The sequence below is a fragment of the Ornithorhynchus anatinus genome, chromosome 19, assembly GCF_004115215.2.
Source record: "Ornithorhynchus anatinus isolate Pmale09 chromosome 19, mOrnAna1.pri.v4, whole genome shotgun sequence".
Taxonomy (NCBI): Eukaryota; Metazoa; Chordata; class Mammalia; order Monotremata; family Ornithorhynchidae; genus Ornithorhynchus; species Ornithorhynchus anatinus.
Window position 1 is genome coordinate 12,027,894 of NC_041746.1, and position 16,137 is coordinate 12,044,030.

The 16,137-nt window shown below is 46.4% G+C and overlaps 2 protein-coding genes across 3 annotated transcripts in view; one reads left to right on the forward strand and one right to left on the reverse strand.

Annotated features, from left to right (window-relative positions):
* Positions 1-16,137, forward strand: part of PACC1 (proton activated chloride channel 1) — a 57,550-nt gene that overhangs the window by 19,740 nt on the left and 21,673 nt on the right. The window lies entirely within an intron of this gene.
* On the reverse strand, positions 6,332-15,724 carry NENF (neudesin neurotrophic factor). The gene is made up of 4 exons (XM_001509686.3): positions 15,562-15,724; positions 10,987-11,047; positions 9,572-9,675; positions 6,332-6,720 (listed from the first exon to the last, which is right to left on the reverse strand). The coding sequence occupies exons 1-4, from the start codon at positions 15,715-15,717 to the stop codon at positions 6,544-6,546; spliced, it is 498 nt and encodes a 165-aa protein (XP_001509736.1). The 5' UTR covers positions 15,718-15,724; the 3' UTR covers positions 6,332-6,543.

The window sequence follows — 16,137 nt, forward strand, 5'->3', positions numbered from 1 at the left end:
AAGGAGTTGATGTTATGTTCATATTGTCTCACTGATTCAGTAGTCAGAGAGAGGTGATAAGGTTTTGAGCTTTGAAGAGTCAGCCCCATAAAGCCTTCTTAAAATGTAATAATAGGTGTGGTATTTGTTAAATACTTACTCTGTATCAAGCACTGGTCTAAACTCTAGGGTTGATACAATAGCAGCAAATAGGATACAGTCCCTGTCCCACAAGGGGCTCACAGTTGTGGGCAGGAGTCGTGTCTACCAACACTATTGTACTTTCCCAAGTGCTTTGTAAAGCGAACAACATCCTGCTCTACAAAAAAGATCCCAAAGTCCAGAAAGAAATTGCATATCTGATGGGGCTTTCCCGAAATGAGTAACTGAATTCAGACCTTCTTGCTGCGGAAAACTTTAAGTCCAAGTTAAAGTATAATTGAGAAATGACCTGTGGCACATTCAAATTCCACTCTGGCTTCCAAGTTACAGTACAAGTGTTTTGAGATGGTCAGTCTTCAGCTTCTACTGAGCCCCACTGTGTAGAGACTAGAGCACTGGATTAGAGAGAGAGGTGATAGAGGGATTAAAAGGGCCTGCTCCTGCCCCGAAGGAGCTCCCAGTGTCTGCTAAGGATGTGCTTAAAAAGTCACATCTTTCAGCAGAAGAGGGTTGTGGGTGCGCTGATCAATTCTCCACAGTCCAGGGTGTACTTGAGGGGTGGCTGAAGGGCTTTTTTCTAAGTGAATTTATGAGCAGTGCCTGTACACACTGCTCATCCTCATTCTCATCACTACTTATCCTCATTCCTCTCCCCCTTTTCTCCTTTCAGGCCAATTTACTGTGCCTCAGTCTTGTCTCGCGGGCCAGCCTCTTGCTCACGTTGTCCTTTCTGCCTGGAACTCCCTCCTTCACAGCTGACCGCTCATTGCTGTCTTCACTTTCAAGGCCCTTCTGAAATTACACCTCCTCCAGGAGGCCTTCCCTGATGCATCCCTCATCTCCCCATCCTATTTCCCCCTTTCTGCCACTTCAGCAGTTCCATGTCACCTAAGCACTCAGCTACTCAAATTCTTCATGGTTGCCCTTATTTATGTACCTGTCTTTATACTCTGTCATTTTTATACTGTCATTTCCACTTACCTGAAATTTATTTTACTGTCTGTCTCCCCTGTTGGATTATCAACTCCTTGAGGGCAGGGATCCTGTCTCCTTAATGTATTATACCCTCCCGAGGGTTTAGTGCAGTGGCCCACAAAGCATAAGCATTTCAATGAATACTAGGGGCAGGAGAGGAGAAGAGGAAGCGGGGAAAGACTCCAAAGAAAAAGCTAACATTGTGAATTTAAAAGAATCATTGAGAATGAGGAACAGTTTATGCCAGGTGAGTAGGAAAAGATGTTGTGTCTGTCCCCTGCCCCTAGAATGGAAGGGAGGCTGAACTAGCTGGAAAAAAAATAGTGTGGGTTGGTAAATACTATGGGTTTATTTACATACCTGGTTTGCCATAAATCCTATTTCTTGGAACTTTTTGTGGCCTGTCCTTGAGGCCATTCATTCATTCATTCATTCATTCACTCAATCATATTTATTGAGTGCTTACTGTGGGCAGAGCACTATACTAAGCGCTTGGGAAAGTACAATGCAACAATAAACACCCATTCCCTGCCCCAATAAGCTTATAGTCTAGAGGTGAGAGGAGACAGACATTAGTATAAATAAATTACAGATATGTACATAAGTGCTGTGGGACTGGGAGGCGAGAAGAACAAAGGGAGCAAATCAGAGTGATATAGAAGGGAGTGGGAGAAGAGGAAAGGGGGCCTTAGCCAGAGGAAGCCTTTTGGAGGAGATGTGCCTTCAATAAGGCTTTGAAGGGCAGGGCGAGTAATTGTCAGATTACTCAGCAGAAAAGTGGCAGTCCTAGGATTAAAACCCAAGTCCTCTGACTCTCAGGCCTGCGTTCTTTCCATTAGGCAACACTGCTTCTCTTCTCCTCTTCTGTCCAATCCAGGGCAATTGATGACCCTCCCTACCTCCCATTTTGCTTCTAAAGGGGACTCCATTAGTACTCACAATAGGCAAATTCTATGCTGTTTTTCCGCAATGAGCAACGACATCTTGAAGACGAGACTGGCAAAGCAAATCTTTCTCCTTTCTCTGAGGCTTAGTAAATATGTTGTGCTGTATGGATGTGGGACAGCTCTTGGAAACCGAGTCGATTTTACCACCCACTCTGCATCTGATGTGAGTCTTTAAATTATATATTCTCTGACTTCATCCCTACTCTGCGGCTCCTTAAGCACACTGAGATCCACACACCCTATTGTTTGGCACATGAATCATGCCCAGTCTTTTTCAGAGTCTGGTGTTACTTTTCTCACCCTATGTTAATCTATCTCAGAGAACCAGAGTCTGTAATAGGCAGAAGAACAATTAGAGGAGAGGAATTTTTGTTTTGGAAATCCTTCCCTCTAGTCCAGTGTGTCTAGAATTCTTCCATCCCACAATCCTCTGTGCTCCCCATAATCCTTCAGACCTTCCCTCATCAAAATATTTTGTCTTTCAGGAAGAGGTCTCGGAAATTGGAATACTCTGGGGCAATTACTGTAGTATCATACTCTCCCAAACGCTTAGTACGGTGCTCTGCACATAGTAAAGGCTCAATAAATAAGATTGAATGGATGAATGAGGCTTCCTCAAGGCCGTGGTATTGAGGGAAAGAGGATGGCCAAATGCAGGGAAGGAGCCTATGGTCTCACTCTTTCCCTCCAGTGCTCTCCTGACCATAATTCCAACCTGTCAGTTTTCTATCTGCCAGCAGTAGTTGCCAGAGGGAGGCTCAGGGATTGGCTGCAGGGATGGCCCAGATCTCCTCCTGCCCACAGGCCATCAGAGAGGGAATCCATCCGATCCGGGATTTGTCCCGACTTGCTCACTGGGAGTGGTATCCCTTCTCTAGGGGTTTTTTCTTTTGAAGCCAAGGGAAAGACCTAGGATATCCATTGAATTGAGGAATCGCATTCCCAAGACCATTGGAAAAAGTCACTGAGCTAGTACAATAATGCAGACTTTCTATATCAGGGACTCGTAGGGGTGCCCCCCCTCCCCCCCAGGCTGTGCAGGCAGGAAGAAAGCTTCACCTCTGTTTTGACAGAGCAGATTCCATCAGGAATCTCTTGCCACCCCTCTCTTGAAGTGTAATGGAGAAATAAAGCTGAACTCTTCTTGGGAACCATAAAAACATTTTAAATTAGAACTGGTTGGTAAAGAGATACCTCCAGGACCAGAAACATTATATGGGGCACCAGGCATGCCTGGCTCAACCTCTTTGGCTTTACACTAAAACTGGCAAGGCCGATGGATTTGGTCAGTTTTGTGAAGGTGGAGAATGAGGGAGTGTGAATATGCTCAGGCCTACATGCATATGTGGCTGGTGCTTGTATTTGTACCGAGATGACCTAGTGGATGGAGTACAGGTCTGGGAGTCAGAGAACCTGGGTTCTAATTCCAGGTCTGCCACTTGTTTGCTGAGCGACCTAGGGTAAATCACTTTACTTCTCTGTGCCTCAGTTACCTCATCTGAGCTCCACAAGGTACATGGACTGTGTCCAACCTGTCCAACATGGATTAGTGTGTATCAATCCCAGCGTTGAGTACAGTGCCTGGCACATAGTAAGTGCTTAACAAATAACATTTAAAAAAATGTATGCTTGTGAGTGAATGGAAACTGGAGACCACAAAATTATCGTTTCTAGTTTTGGAAATTATCTCTCTTGTTCTGAGTTACTTAATCTTTTTGCCCCTTGAGAGTCCCTATTGAATAATGAAGTAATCCCCTCTCCAGGGTGTTTGTACCGTGAATGTCAAGGCCTCTTCGATGTAAAGGGTGTCAACTATTCAGACTTTAACGCAGTTGTGCAAATAAACTCAGGTCCATTGCCTCACAGATTTGAAAGAAATTTGGCTGAGACTAAAGGAAACCAGAAAGAAATGAGAATTTTCATTTGATTAGAAACTGTTCTCAGATTGTGCCCTGTTCTTCTGTATAATGCTGAAGCCCATGACTGCCGGAAACCTCAGCACAGTGACTGAAAAGTGTAGAGATGAGCTTATTTTAGTGCCTGTTTCCCTTGCTAGATGCTAAGCACTTTAAAGGCAGGGATCTTGTCTACTAACTCAATTGTACTCTCTCCCAAGTGCTTAATACAGTGACCTGCACACATTAAGCATTTAATAGATACTATATTGTCAGGGAAACTCAGGGGTAGGATAAAGGAACATTTTCATGCCTATTATCTCTACTATGCCCAGCACAGAGTAAGAGTCAATAAATACAATTGAGTAATTGCTGTATCTTCTTAGTAGGGGTCCTGGGATTTTACAAGAGCAATAATTCTTTATTGTGTAAAAGGAAACTGAATGATCATGGAAGACAGATTGTGCTTAGAGCCAGGAACAAATTATCCAGTTTATGGATTATCCAAGCCCTTAGCTTCTCTTTCGCCCTTTCCCCTGACTCTTTGGACCATCTTATTGCTTACCAACAGGAGAGGAAGAGTCTGGGATTCAAACCATGTTGCCTCTTGTCAGTAGTTCGGCTGAAAGATTTGTGGTGGAGGAGGAGGAGGAGGAGGAGGTTAGACCTACTGGTTAAAACGAGGTCAGAGGATTCTTCCAGACTGTCATTTAGTTCATTCAATCGTATTTATTGAGCACTTATTGTGCGCAGAGCACTGTACCAAGGGCTTGGAAAGTAGAATTCAGCAACAAAGTTAGCTCTCCATGCTGCCCTGGCCCTTTGAGGGTGGGTAATTGGGATCTGGTTATACTTTTTGTAAATCAGAAAGAAACACAGGCATCTTTTATTGCCTTTTTGCTCGGACCACAGAGTGATCAACTGGATCTGAAGCTGGGCTTTTGGGCCTGTTCCTCACAGATGGGAGCAAGAGGCTGGGTGGGGCTCCTCAGACTGATAAGAGAGATGGTGGTTTGGAACGGGTAGGTGATGTGTGGGCATTGGCAGTTGGTGCCTGAAAGCGGCTAGAATGGCCACACACAGACCTCTTCCTCCAAAAGGGTTCCTAGCCAAAGGCTGATCTGGCATTTTTTCTGCGTAAACACCCCATTCCTGAGAGAGATGTGGCTAAGCCTCTTTTCCCTGTGCATCAGCAGGTTTAGCTGCTGCCTCCTGAAACTGAACTCTCCTCAGCGTTATTTATAGCCTCCTGTCAGCTTTTTCTTATGAGCTGCCCCGTCCTCTCTTCACAGGTTTCTGTCCTTGCAAAGGGCCTAGCTGACCCACCTTCGCTTATTTTATCTGCACGCTGGTCTGTTTTCTGAGCCCCAGGGCTGGGCAGAGGCAAGCTGGGCCCCCAGGAGAGAGGTGGGTCTGCACATTTTCCAAATACAGTGCCAGCCAAGCTTGGCTTGATGTTTTTATCAATGGCAAGTCCCAGGGCTGACAGAGGACTTAAGGAGGGGCAGCTGCCCTGGGTTCCAGCCCTGGCCAGGGGCACTTAGCTCCCATCTTTGTGTTGACCCGCAGGCTCTTTGATCCATGTGGCTCTGTGGCTTCTTTTGCTTTGTAAATAGTGCCTTTTAGGTTCTTCTAGTTGCCTCATACATTTTGAGTTCCACTCTCATCCTGAGCAATAAATCTGGCCCCACTTCTCAGAGTTGGGCATCTCCCCAGGGGAACTGGGAACCAGAAACCAATCTGTGGTGGCAAGGGAGGGGTCTCAAGAGAGGTAGGGGAGACTACCCCACCCACTCCAAGCCCTCTTAGAAGAGTGGGCATCTGAAGTTAATTCAAATGACCCAGCCTCTGACACTGGAAACGTATATGGAATCAGTTATTCCCATTCGCCTTCAGCTGGAGGGCTGGGGTGTGTTGCTCCTCAGACCTAGTCTCTGCTCTAAGGGATGTCCAGGATGACTTCTTGGGGAGACATTGTAGCCTTGGGAAGGTTAACAACCTTGGAGGTTGGAGGTTAATGAGGTTAACACCATCCATTAAGAAGGAATGTTGGGGGTTAGGATTGGGAGGAAATCCAAGCTCTCCTTATCCCATCACAGCAGATTACTGAGGTAGCGGAAAGGACCTTTCAAAGACTTAATTGCTCATCTGCATGCAAAAAAAAAATTCGAGATAAATAGCATATTCGTCTAGATCGGGGCCAAGGAAACTATTTTTAAAGAATTCTCCTGCAGGCAAGTCAGCACAAAACCAGAGAAAGGAGCTAGGAATGAGAACTCTGTGTCCCAAGCTGAAAGCTTCTAGACAACATTGCTGTTCTTTCAGGGCTTGGCCCTATAACCCAGCCTCCAAAAGAACCAGAAACAGCCAATGTTCAAAGTAAAATTTTGATTTTATTTCACTTGGGGGGCAAGCCGATGACTCAGACATAAGCCACTCTTTTTCAGTTTGTTCTTCTAAGGAATTCATTCGATCCCCAGTTTAAAAAAAGTACACTAGATTCTCATCGAAGTCCGAAGCCTGCTGCAAGCATCGTGAGGCTGGCCAGCTCCTCTCACAGGGCTTTCCTGTTTCCAGACTCCACATCAGAACTCATTCCTAATGTTGAAATGGGGCTGGTCCTCGGGTTTGAAGTTCTGGTTGGGGCTGCCATCCTCATTGAGGATTCTCCGAGATGTGTAGCCAACGATGGGGTACTTAGCCTTGTATACGTTAGTGAAGATGTCATCCAGGGATTTCAGCTCCTCTGTCGTAAGTCCCGTCTAGACACCAGAGAGATGAAAAAGTAAAGTGGGGGGAGACAATATTTCCTTCATGACATCCTGCCTCCTCTCTCTCATCCCTTCCCACAAACGGCTGGATTCAGATTTTAAGCAGGGAGGCAGTCGTCTCAGGGCGAATCATCACGGGGCAGCGGGGAAGTTAATTATCTGAAACCACTAGCTTGAATGCTTCACCACTAGATTGTAAGCACCTTAGGGCAGGGATCATGTCTACCAACTGTTTTTATGTTCTCAATTGCTTAGTACAATGCTTTGTACCCACTAAACACTCAAATTAAATTGATTACATAGAAAAACTATGGAAAAACCAGAGGAAAGATGCATAACCAAAAAATGGGGAAATGAGGTCAAAACTAAAGGACAGTTTTGAGAGACTAGGTGCTTAACAAGTACCATTATTATTATTATTATTATGTCTTGTCCTCTCTACAGAGCAGATACAATGTCTGTTTTTTTAGCAGTGTTGAGAGTAGATCTGGATTTTTACTGGGATGTGATGATGTTTCGCACCTTTTTCTGGAAGAACACAGTCCCACAGTCCTAGAAGTTTTCTCTGGGGGACACCTTAAACCCCTACCCCACCTACCCCTCTCCCTTGCTTTTGCATTCCCCTCCCAGGTCATTGAGAAGTCAGGAGAAGGAAACACAGTGCTAAAAATACAGAATCAGACCAAAGTGATTCCGGGCCAAATTCATTTCCTTACACTGTGTTGGCATTTACTGCTTTACCAGTACTGAGTGCTGGACCATGCTGGTTTGCTACCGTTTATCTCTGTTGTCTAATGGCCTAGCAGACTACAGTGCTAAATCTTGGTGGGTTGTCACTGAGGCCCTGCACAGGCCCTGCCTCTGATTCTCCATTACAGCCTTATCTCTGAAGCTCAGAATGTACTACAGTGCTGGGCACATAAGCAGGACTGTTTTGGGGAAGTCTGGGTCAAGGACAGTTGGTCCATAGTCTGCCTGTCATAGGTTTAGGCCCCCCTCTAGACCATAAGCTAGATGTGGGCAGGGAATGTGTCTGTTTATTGCTATACTGTAGTCTCCCTAGAGCTTAGTACAATGCTCTGCACACAGTCAGTAAGCACTCAATGAATACAAGTGAATGAATGTATGAAAGTAGCTCATAGTGCCTAAGACTTATCACTGTCCTCTCTGGAAGCCTGGTTGCACCCCTCCGCCTGAACGCCCCTATCCCTTCTTAGCAGTATCAGGGCTATTTTTTGCCTTGGAATAGTAACCATGGCAGAGGCTAGAAGGGAATGGGGTAGGTGTCCAGCTAAACCAGGGTATAATCCGGTCTGCCTCTGGGCAACACTCAGTAAATGATGATGATGATAAAAATTGTGGCCATGCTGTCGGTGACACCAGATCCCTAAGACATGGGGACTACTGGGTTCAGAGGCTGCCTCCCTGCCCCTTCTATGCCCCCATCTCAGCTTTCCCTGGCTATACAGCAACATTTGCACCACCCCAACACCACTGCCTTTTACCTTCTCTGCAGCTGGATTAAAAATGGGCCAGACACTGCCCAGAGAGGACAGAAACACTCTCAGGCTGGGTGTAGTTTCACTTTTGGGGGACGGGGAGAGGGGCTGGCCTACTGGGCTTCCACTGCCCCAGGCTCCCCCAGAGTCTTTAATTGGCTCCATGGTTCCTAGCACCAGCCCAAGTTCTACACTTCATTAGGCCTGTGAGAAAAGTTCCATCTGATTAATTTCCTCCTTATGAAGATAGATCTACCCGGCGCTTGTTTCTTAAGCAATTAGTTCTCTGGGTTCCAAATGTTTCTTGTAGCAAAGATTCACCTAGAAAAGCAGGTTGGTTTCAGCTCATCAAGGTTCTTTCACATTTGGGGGAAAAAAATTATTCTTTCACCAGTGTGAGGCTGCAAGTGAGACCCAAGGGAGACCTTCTTGGAGATGGCTATTAGATACTGGAACTGGTGTCTGGGAGACATTGTGCTGTCTTCTTCTCTGGACGTCATTCGAGTACATGAGATTCTCATCTGTCTGGGATGATTTTAATTATAACTCTGCCTGGAGCAAGGGGCAGATGTAAATCAGAACTTCATCTAAACTAGCTTGCTTTTGTTATTCATTTTACTCCTCCTAACCATGGAAAAATATTAAATAGGAATAAAAACGCCAGCAAATTTAATGCAGCTGATGATACTGGGAACATCTTCTTTCCCTAATAAGAGCTGAACTCCAGTATTAATCTCCCATTTATACAGATGGATAAATTGAGACCCAAAAAGCCAGCGAATGAAAAGTGAGCCATTCCCCCAAGGAGAATGTAATCTAGAACCATCAGTACTGAGAGTGCCACCATCAGGAAAGCAGGGGTTGGACCATGTGCCCAAGGCCTAAATGAAAATCAGGCAACAGGATTAAAAGAAATGGAATTCTCTGCCTCTCCTTTCAGTGTTTTCAGGATAGATATTTCATTGGATTTTCATGTCCAGCAGTTAGCACAAAGCAAAATCTCATTCAATATTGTTGATGTTAATATCTGTATTAGTGGGGAAAGACTTGAATGCAGTTACTGTGGGTGGATTTTTGGTTTTTCCTTATGTTCTCTGTGGGAGGGAAAGGGAGCAAAAGCAACTGTGTTTGGGAAAGAGGACTGGGGAAAAATATTGGGAGAGGTGGGAGAAACAATGCAAATATTGTGGGCCAAAGAATAATCATAAGAATCATATTTACTGAACACCCACTGGGTGTAATGTGCTGTACTAAGCATTTGGGAAAATGTGAGACATGCTTCCTGCCCACAGGGAGCTTTGGTAATTTAAGAGTGTTGAAAACAACCAGTAAAGCGGGCTTACCGTGTCATGAGTGAGGTCGGCAGGATCCAGGGACATCTTGGCCACCCCTCGTGTGGAGTCCTTCCCAGTCAGGGCATTGTATGGAGCGCCTCGCCCATAGAACTCTGTCCCGAGAGGAACGAAACCATATGAGGGGTGAAGGGCTGAGAGCACACCTTGGGCTGAAATGAATTTTGGAAAGGGAGCCCCTGGCCTTTGGGAGAGGGAAAATTAAAAATCCAGTGTTGTTTCAGGAAAGTCACCAGACCTCACAGTCTCAGCAGATCAGGTCCACTTTTAAACAGTTTCTCCTCAGTGTCCTCTGGGGATCCACAGCTGGGCATGACTGCATTAGCAAGAGTGATCCGTGATTGACTGCAGAGTTAGAGTGAGTGGCCACAAAGATGGTGAGACCCCCCAAGATTCTACAGAGACTCTGGAAAAGGCCTGGGAAACAGAATTCTGGGTAGATACCGCTCCAAGGTCTACTAGTATTCCTTTACAGTGGAAAGTCTTGATACACTTGCACGTTTACTTTCTGGGTATCTGTAGGTGTCCCACAGAGAGATGTCAGTGAGACTAGGGCCAGCACTTGGTGTTTGTAAGTGTATTTGAAGGGGTGGAGTGGGTGAGAGTGTGTGTGTGTGTGGTGTGTGTGCATGCACGCACATGCATACACACGTACAGCTGTGTCACTATGGAAAGAAGAGAAGGAGTGTAAGATGCTGGGAAATATAAAAGCTGTAGTGCCCACCCCCATTTTCAACACTAGTACCTACATCTGGAGTGATAAATTTGGGTGTGAGAGGAGGATGATTTAGGGTTCAGACCAGGTTTCCTTTATTGGAAGGGTTCATGTGTTAAAGTTTTGTTTGGCTGTGAAAGGAAATGGTGAGGTGTGGGGCAGAAACACAGTCCTGCCACAGACACCCAAATACCTCTCGTCGGTCTCTCTGCTCTGCTCGGTTTCCCTTTTTTGTCATTTCCCTCCTTTCCCTTCACTTGCCTACTGGGACAGTTGGTTCTGCTTCCTACTTTGAGCTCAAGAAAAAACAGTAACTTTATGGCGGAATAAATGACCCTTCAATATCTATTTGGCCTCTGTGTGTCCTGCCCAATGCCAAAATCACACCAACCAGCTTTTCAGGAGGAAACAGAGGGGACAAGCAGTGGCAGATTTCAGAGTTTGTTGGCCTCTTGTCCCATGGTGGCTGTGGGGCTCACCTTAGGGGATGGAGACATTGATTGGCACAACGGAACGGGGTAGCCTGAGGGGTCATTAGTGCAGGCCCTGGGATGGACCTGGCAGTGTTGGCTGAGATGGTGCTTGGCTTGAAGGACTGACTGATTGGAGGGGGCAAGAAAGAAATAGCCTCACCTTTGCCCTAAGCCCTGCCCTTCCAGAAATGGGGAAATCCCTAGAATTGACAACTCACCCTTTCCGGATGTAACATCAAACACTACACCTTTCACCGCCAGATAAATAGGCTGATCTTCCTGGAAGGAGAGAGAGAAAACAGATCATAAGCCCTATGTTAGCATGGGGTTGGCGGCATGGGGGTTGGGGGAGGGGGAGGACATAGCAAACTTCCTCCAAGCTTCCCCCCTTCTCTTCCACAAGACCACCTTGTCACTGACTGAGGGATAACTTGAAAATTCACATATGCAAATCTCGGGAAAGAAATTCTTAGATTTGAGGAGTTGTCTGGTCCAAAGCCAGAAATTGTGACCTGAGTTCTAGTTCCAGCTTTAACATTGATTTGCTGTGTGACTTTGGGCAAGTCACTTAGCCTTTTTTGTCCCTTGGTTTTGTGGTTACATGAGGCCACATTCAGTCCCCTCAAACTGGACCGCTGGAGCTTGCTGCCAGGGAGAGAGACTCCCTCTCCCACCTCACCAAACACACAGCACCGGGACTCCCTTCAGCCCCTCCTTTCTGAGCTGGAACTGTGAGCAAGGAGTAACAATCTACTGTCTCAACTTTTAGAACCTTGAGAAAGCTATGACTGTGACTGTTGGACTCGGAGCCAGAAGGAGCCCAAAGCTCCACTCCTCTTGCCACAATGTCCTGTCCCTCTTGTTGCTTTGTCCTCAATGTTGAGGAAGGAAAACATCCTGCTAGATACTCTGATTCTATTCTCACGGTCAAGTTGGCAGCATGTACCGATTATTTTTCCTTAATACTATTTCATGGCTCTGCCCAGTGCTCTTACTTTCTTGATTCAGACGTAACCCCCTCCTGACCAGATTGGATCATTTTTATCAATGCCTCCTGTCTACCCTACATTCAGTACCATAAATCCTCTCCTGAGAAACTGTCGGCTTGGGTTCTTGGGGTCTTCTAAAGCAGAACCCTTAGCCCCTCCAGTACAACAGAAAAGCTTCTTGGCTGTCAGTCAGTTGGCTCCTTCATTATCGGCTGCTCTCTATCTTGTAACAACCACCTTGGGCTCTCCACTCCACCCAGGCTAACTTCATATGTGAATTTCCTGTCTGTAACCTGCTCATATCATTTCCCCTGCATGAAAGATTTCCCCAACTTTAGTTTGTCAAACCACTTCCCTTCCCTCCTTCAAGGTCCCACTAAAAACTCACTTCTGGCTTAGAGCCCATCCCATCAGGTTACCCTGTTCACGCCATCCACTGCAGCTGTTTCACCACGTACATGTTTTGAGAAATGTCTGAAATTGTGTTACTTATGCTTGTGTTCTTAACTGTTGGGTCCTTATTACACTGTAACTAATTAAAAGGCAAAGGACCTCAGATTTTCCTCCTTTTGTAAATTCCCTCAGCTGTACTTTGCACAAAAATAGGAACTCGATAGTTGCTGTTGGTGATTCTGAAACATAAAATACCAGAAACAGAAATATATAAACCTAAAAGGCACAAGAACCCACGACAGAAGCATGAATTTAATTTGCAGAGATTTGACTAAGGAAAGAGGAGTTGCTGTAGAAGTTAACCTTTGTGCCTCCCCACGCCCAGTGTCCCAGCAGCTATCCAGTGCTTTACTTCTGAGGACATAGCAGCACTGAGGAGGAAAGCACAAGGGAAGGGAAATGCAGAGGAGGGAAGGGCAGGGGAGCTACTGAAAAAGGGAGAAGTAAAAAGGGGGTTGATGAAGGAAGTTGGAGATTTCTCAAAATTGAAGGTGCAGGACAGAGAGAGGAAAGAAACAGTAGGGCAAAAATGAGAGAGAGGAAGAAAGGGGAGATCTTGCTGAAAAAGGAAACATAACATGGAAACATGCCCATGGACACAGTCACCCATATGCACACAGACACAAACCCAAAGATACATGCACATGTGCAGAGACAGACAGACAAAAAAAACCAGCAGCAGACACACAAACACTTAAAGATAGAGACTGGAGGAAAACAGAAGGACAGAGAAATGCAGAAACAGACACAGATGGAGGCATAATCTGAGAGAGGCAGAATAACAGCACAGAAAGGCACAAAAAAATAGACACAACACTTGTTCTCTAACCCAAGAAAAGGATGAGTAGTTCTACTAGATTTTAAATAATTTCAAACAATCCAAACTTGGGTCCATGGGCCTGGTGATCAGAAGAGCTGGGTTCTAATCCCAGTTCTGCCATCTGCTTGCTATGTCCCGTTGGACAAGTCACAACTTTTCTGGACCTCAGTTTTCTCACCTGAAAAATGGGGATTCAATACTTGTTCTCTCTCCCCCTAAGATTATGAGCCTCTATGGGACAGGGACTGTCAGAGCTGATTATGTTGTATCTTAGTGCAGTGGTTGGTGCATAGTGAATGTGGAACAAATGCCATTATTACTATTATTATTAAATAATTGAATTTCCCCTTTTTCTGCATTTTGAATTGAGGCTTTACTGTGTTCATTAAAATGAGGCTTCTGAATTTCTGTAGCTATTATTTTTGCAGAGATTTAACCCTGTCCTTTTCTACCATGGATAACTGTATCATGTGAAGTGGAATATAGATGTATATGATTACCTGTGAAATTTGTTAAGCATTTTGTGCACTCAACTAAATACTGAGGAAAGAAGGCACACTGGAGTAATTCAGCCAAGTCCCATGGGGGCTTTCAATTGAAGAGAGAGGGAAGTGGTGGCAAACCCATAGGGAAAGAAAACATGGAATCAACAAAACTAAGGACAGCAGCAGTAACAACAAAAGCTGTAGGGTGTTACGGAAAGGCGGTGTTTAGGTTTTTCATCTCCCCTCCGGAAGGAGGGAGGGAAAGGAGGAGGCAGCATGAAGATTGGTGGGACCTGTGAGATAGAGATGTGAATGGGACGGGGGAGAAATAGTCATGGGAACCCCATCGAGCATGTTCATGGATAAAGGAGGAAGTTCCTCCCACAATCCAAATCTACCCAGTGGTAATGAGGTGGTGTCTGTTAGTGTGTGGGTGAATATCTCTAAGGTTAAACAGTGGGGCTCCCTTTATTCTTTCCCATCTTCTTAGGAACTTTTGAGCCTCTTGGGGCACCCGAGTCAGTTGACCACCAAGTCACCTTGGGCACCCACTGGGGTTATGTGAAGACCCTTTGGGAATTTAAGTTCCAGCAGCTCCCCCGCCCGCACACATGCACACATTCATGAATAACCCCACCACTCTGGAAATGAGATCAGGCCTGGCTGGTTATCGGGGCTGGGCCTCACACAATTGAGATTTGGCTTGAGTCAATTCTTGGCTGTTGAGAGTTCTGCATGGACTAGGTCCAGCCCAGAAATCCCAGTCAGCTGTCACAAAGTTGAGCGAAACCAAATCAAATGGCTCTCCGGGATCCCTGCAGCAGCTTTCTAGTACAGGGTTTTGTTTTGTTTTTTTGGAGCCAGAGAGACCAAAGAATGAAGCTGTCTGCTATGTGACCTTGGGCAAGTCACTTCACTTCTCTTTGTCTCACTTGCCTCATCTGTAAAATAGGGATTGAGACAGTGAGCCCCACATGAGACAGGGACTGTGTCCAACCCGATTTGCTTGTATCCACCCCAGTACTTAGTACAGTTCTTGGCACATAGTAAGCACTTAATAAATACCACAATTATTATTATTATTACTGGATCAGCTTTACTTACCCATGAGGGCCAGGGGCTTTGCTGATCTGATCACAGTACAGTCACATCTCCTCCAAGATGCCTTCCCTGATTAAGCCCAGCTTTTCCCCCCTCGCTCTCCCTTCTGAGTCGTCTTATCTATACTGTTCAATCTGTGACCTTTGGACATTTGATTTTTCACCCCACCCCCAAACCCTCAGCCGATATGAACATATCTTTAAATTATATAGTATAAATTACATTTTTATCCCTATTAAGTCTGCCTCCCATATTAAGTCTGGCAGAGAATGTCTGTTAATTCTGTTGTACTCTCCCTAGTGCTTAGTCCAGTCCATGTCCATATTAAGTCTGACAGAGAATGTCTGCTAATTCTGTTGTACTCTCTCTAGTGCTTAGTACAGTGCTCTGCCCATAGTAAGGACTGAATAAATACGATTGTTTGATCGATCGCATTGTATTTATCCCAGACAGTACTTGGTACGCAATAAGGACTTCACAAATAACACTGTTGTTGTTATGTGGCCTAGTGGAAGAAGTATGGCCCTGGGTTTTAATCCCAGCTCCGTCTCTTGTCTGGGGCATAGTCGCTTAACTTTTTTGTGCCTCAGTTTCCTCATCTGTAAAATGGTGACTCCATGCCTGTTCTCCCTCCTACTTAGGGCTGTGTCTGACCTGAATATCTTGTATCTACCCCGCGCTTAATGCGCTGCTCGGCACGTAATAGGCACTGAACAGATACTGCTCTTGTTATTTTCCGCGTCCACCCAAGTGCAGCTTGTCCCATCCAGGGCCCTTTTGCTGCGGAAACAGGAACTCCCCGAGTCGGGGGAGGGGGCGCAGCCAAGCCCACCCGGGGGACCGGGAGCCGCTCGGGGGCCCGGCGGGGGGACCCTGGCGTCCGGACCGGACGGGCCGCCCCGGGGCCGGGCAGGGGGTTCGCGGCGCGGCCCCCCACCCCGGTACCTCCTTTCCGCTGTAGCGGGCGAGGTCCTCCTCGGTGAAGAGCCGCACCGGAGGGTCCCTGTCCGGAGAGCGCAGCGGGGACACGGCCAGGGCCAGGGCCAGCACCGGCACCAGCACCCGGAGGGGCAGAGGCCGGCGCCGCCCGGGGCCCGCCATGCTGTTGGGGCGGGAACCGCCCGCCGCCCGCCCCCATCCCACCCCCATCCCACCCCCATCCCACCCCCACCGACCCGGAGAAAAGGAGCAGAGGGAACGGAAACTTGACTCTTCGACACCACGCGGAAAAGCACTCGTGTAGCCCCATGAAGGAGAGCACTAAAGACATCCCATAAACAATCAACATATCCATAAATACTCAAACCCAGGCAGGCACCATTCGAAACAGTGAGTCCTAGAAGATTTGAGAGGTCATTGATTTATGATGATGATGGTGGTATTTGTTAAGCGCTTACTATGTACAAAGCACTGTTCTAAGCGCTGGGGGGGGGATATAGGGTGTCCCACGTGGGGATCACCGTTTTTAATCACCATTTACAGATGAGGGAACTGAGGCACAGAGCAGTTAAGTGACTTGCC

What these genes read in the sequence shown, in the direction of transcription:
- NENF (XM_001509686.3), bottom strand. Translation starts at nt 15,717, where the DNA reads ATGGCGGGCCCCGGGCGGCGCCGGCCTCTGCCCCTCCGGGTGCTGGTG. An exon ending in TGATGTTACATCCGGAAAGG is followed by an intron (nt 9,676 to 10,986) that starts GTGAGTTGTCAA and finishes CTCTCGGGACAG; the next exon opens with AGTTCTATGGGCGAGGCGCT. An exon ending in CCGACCTCACTCATGACACG is followed by an intron (nt 6,721 to 9,571) that starts GTAAGCCCGCTT and finishes TCTGGTGTCTAG; the next exon opens with ACGGGACTTACGACAGAGGA.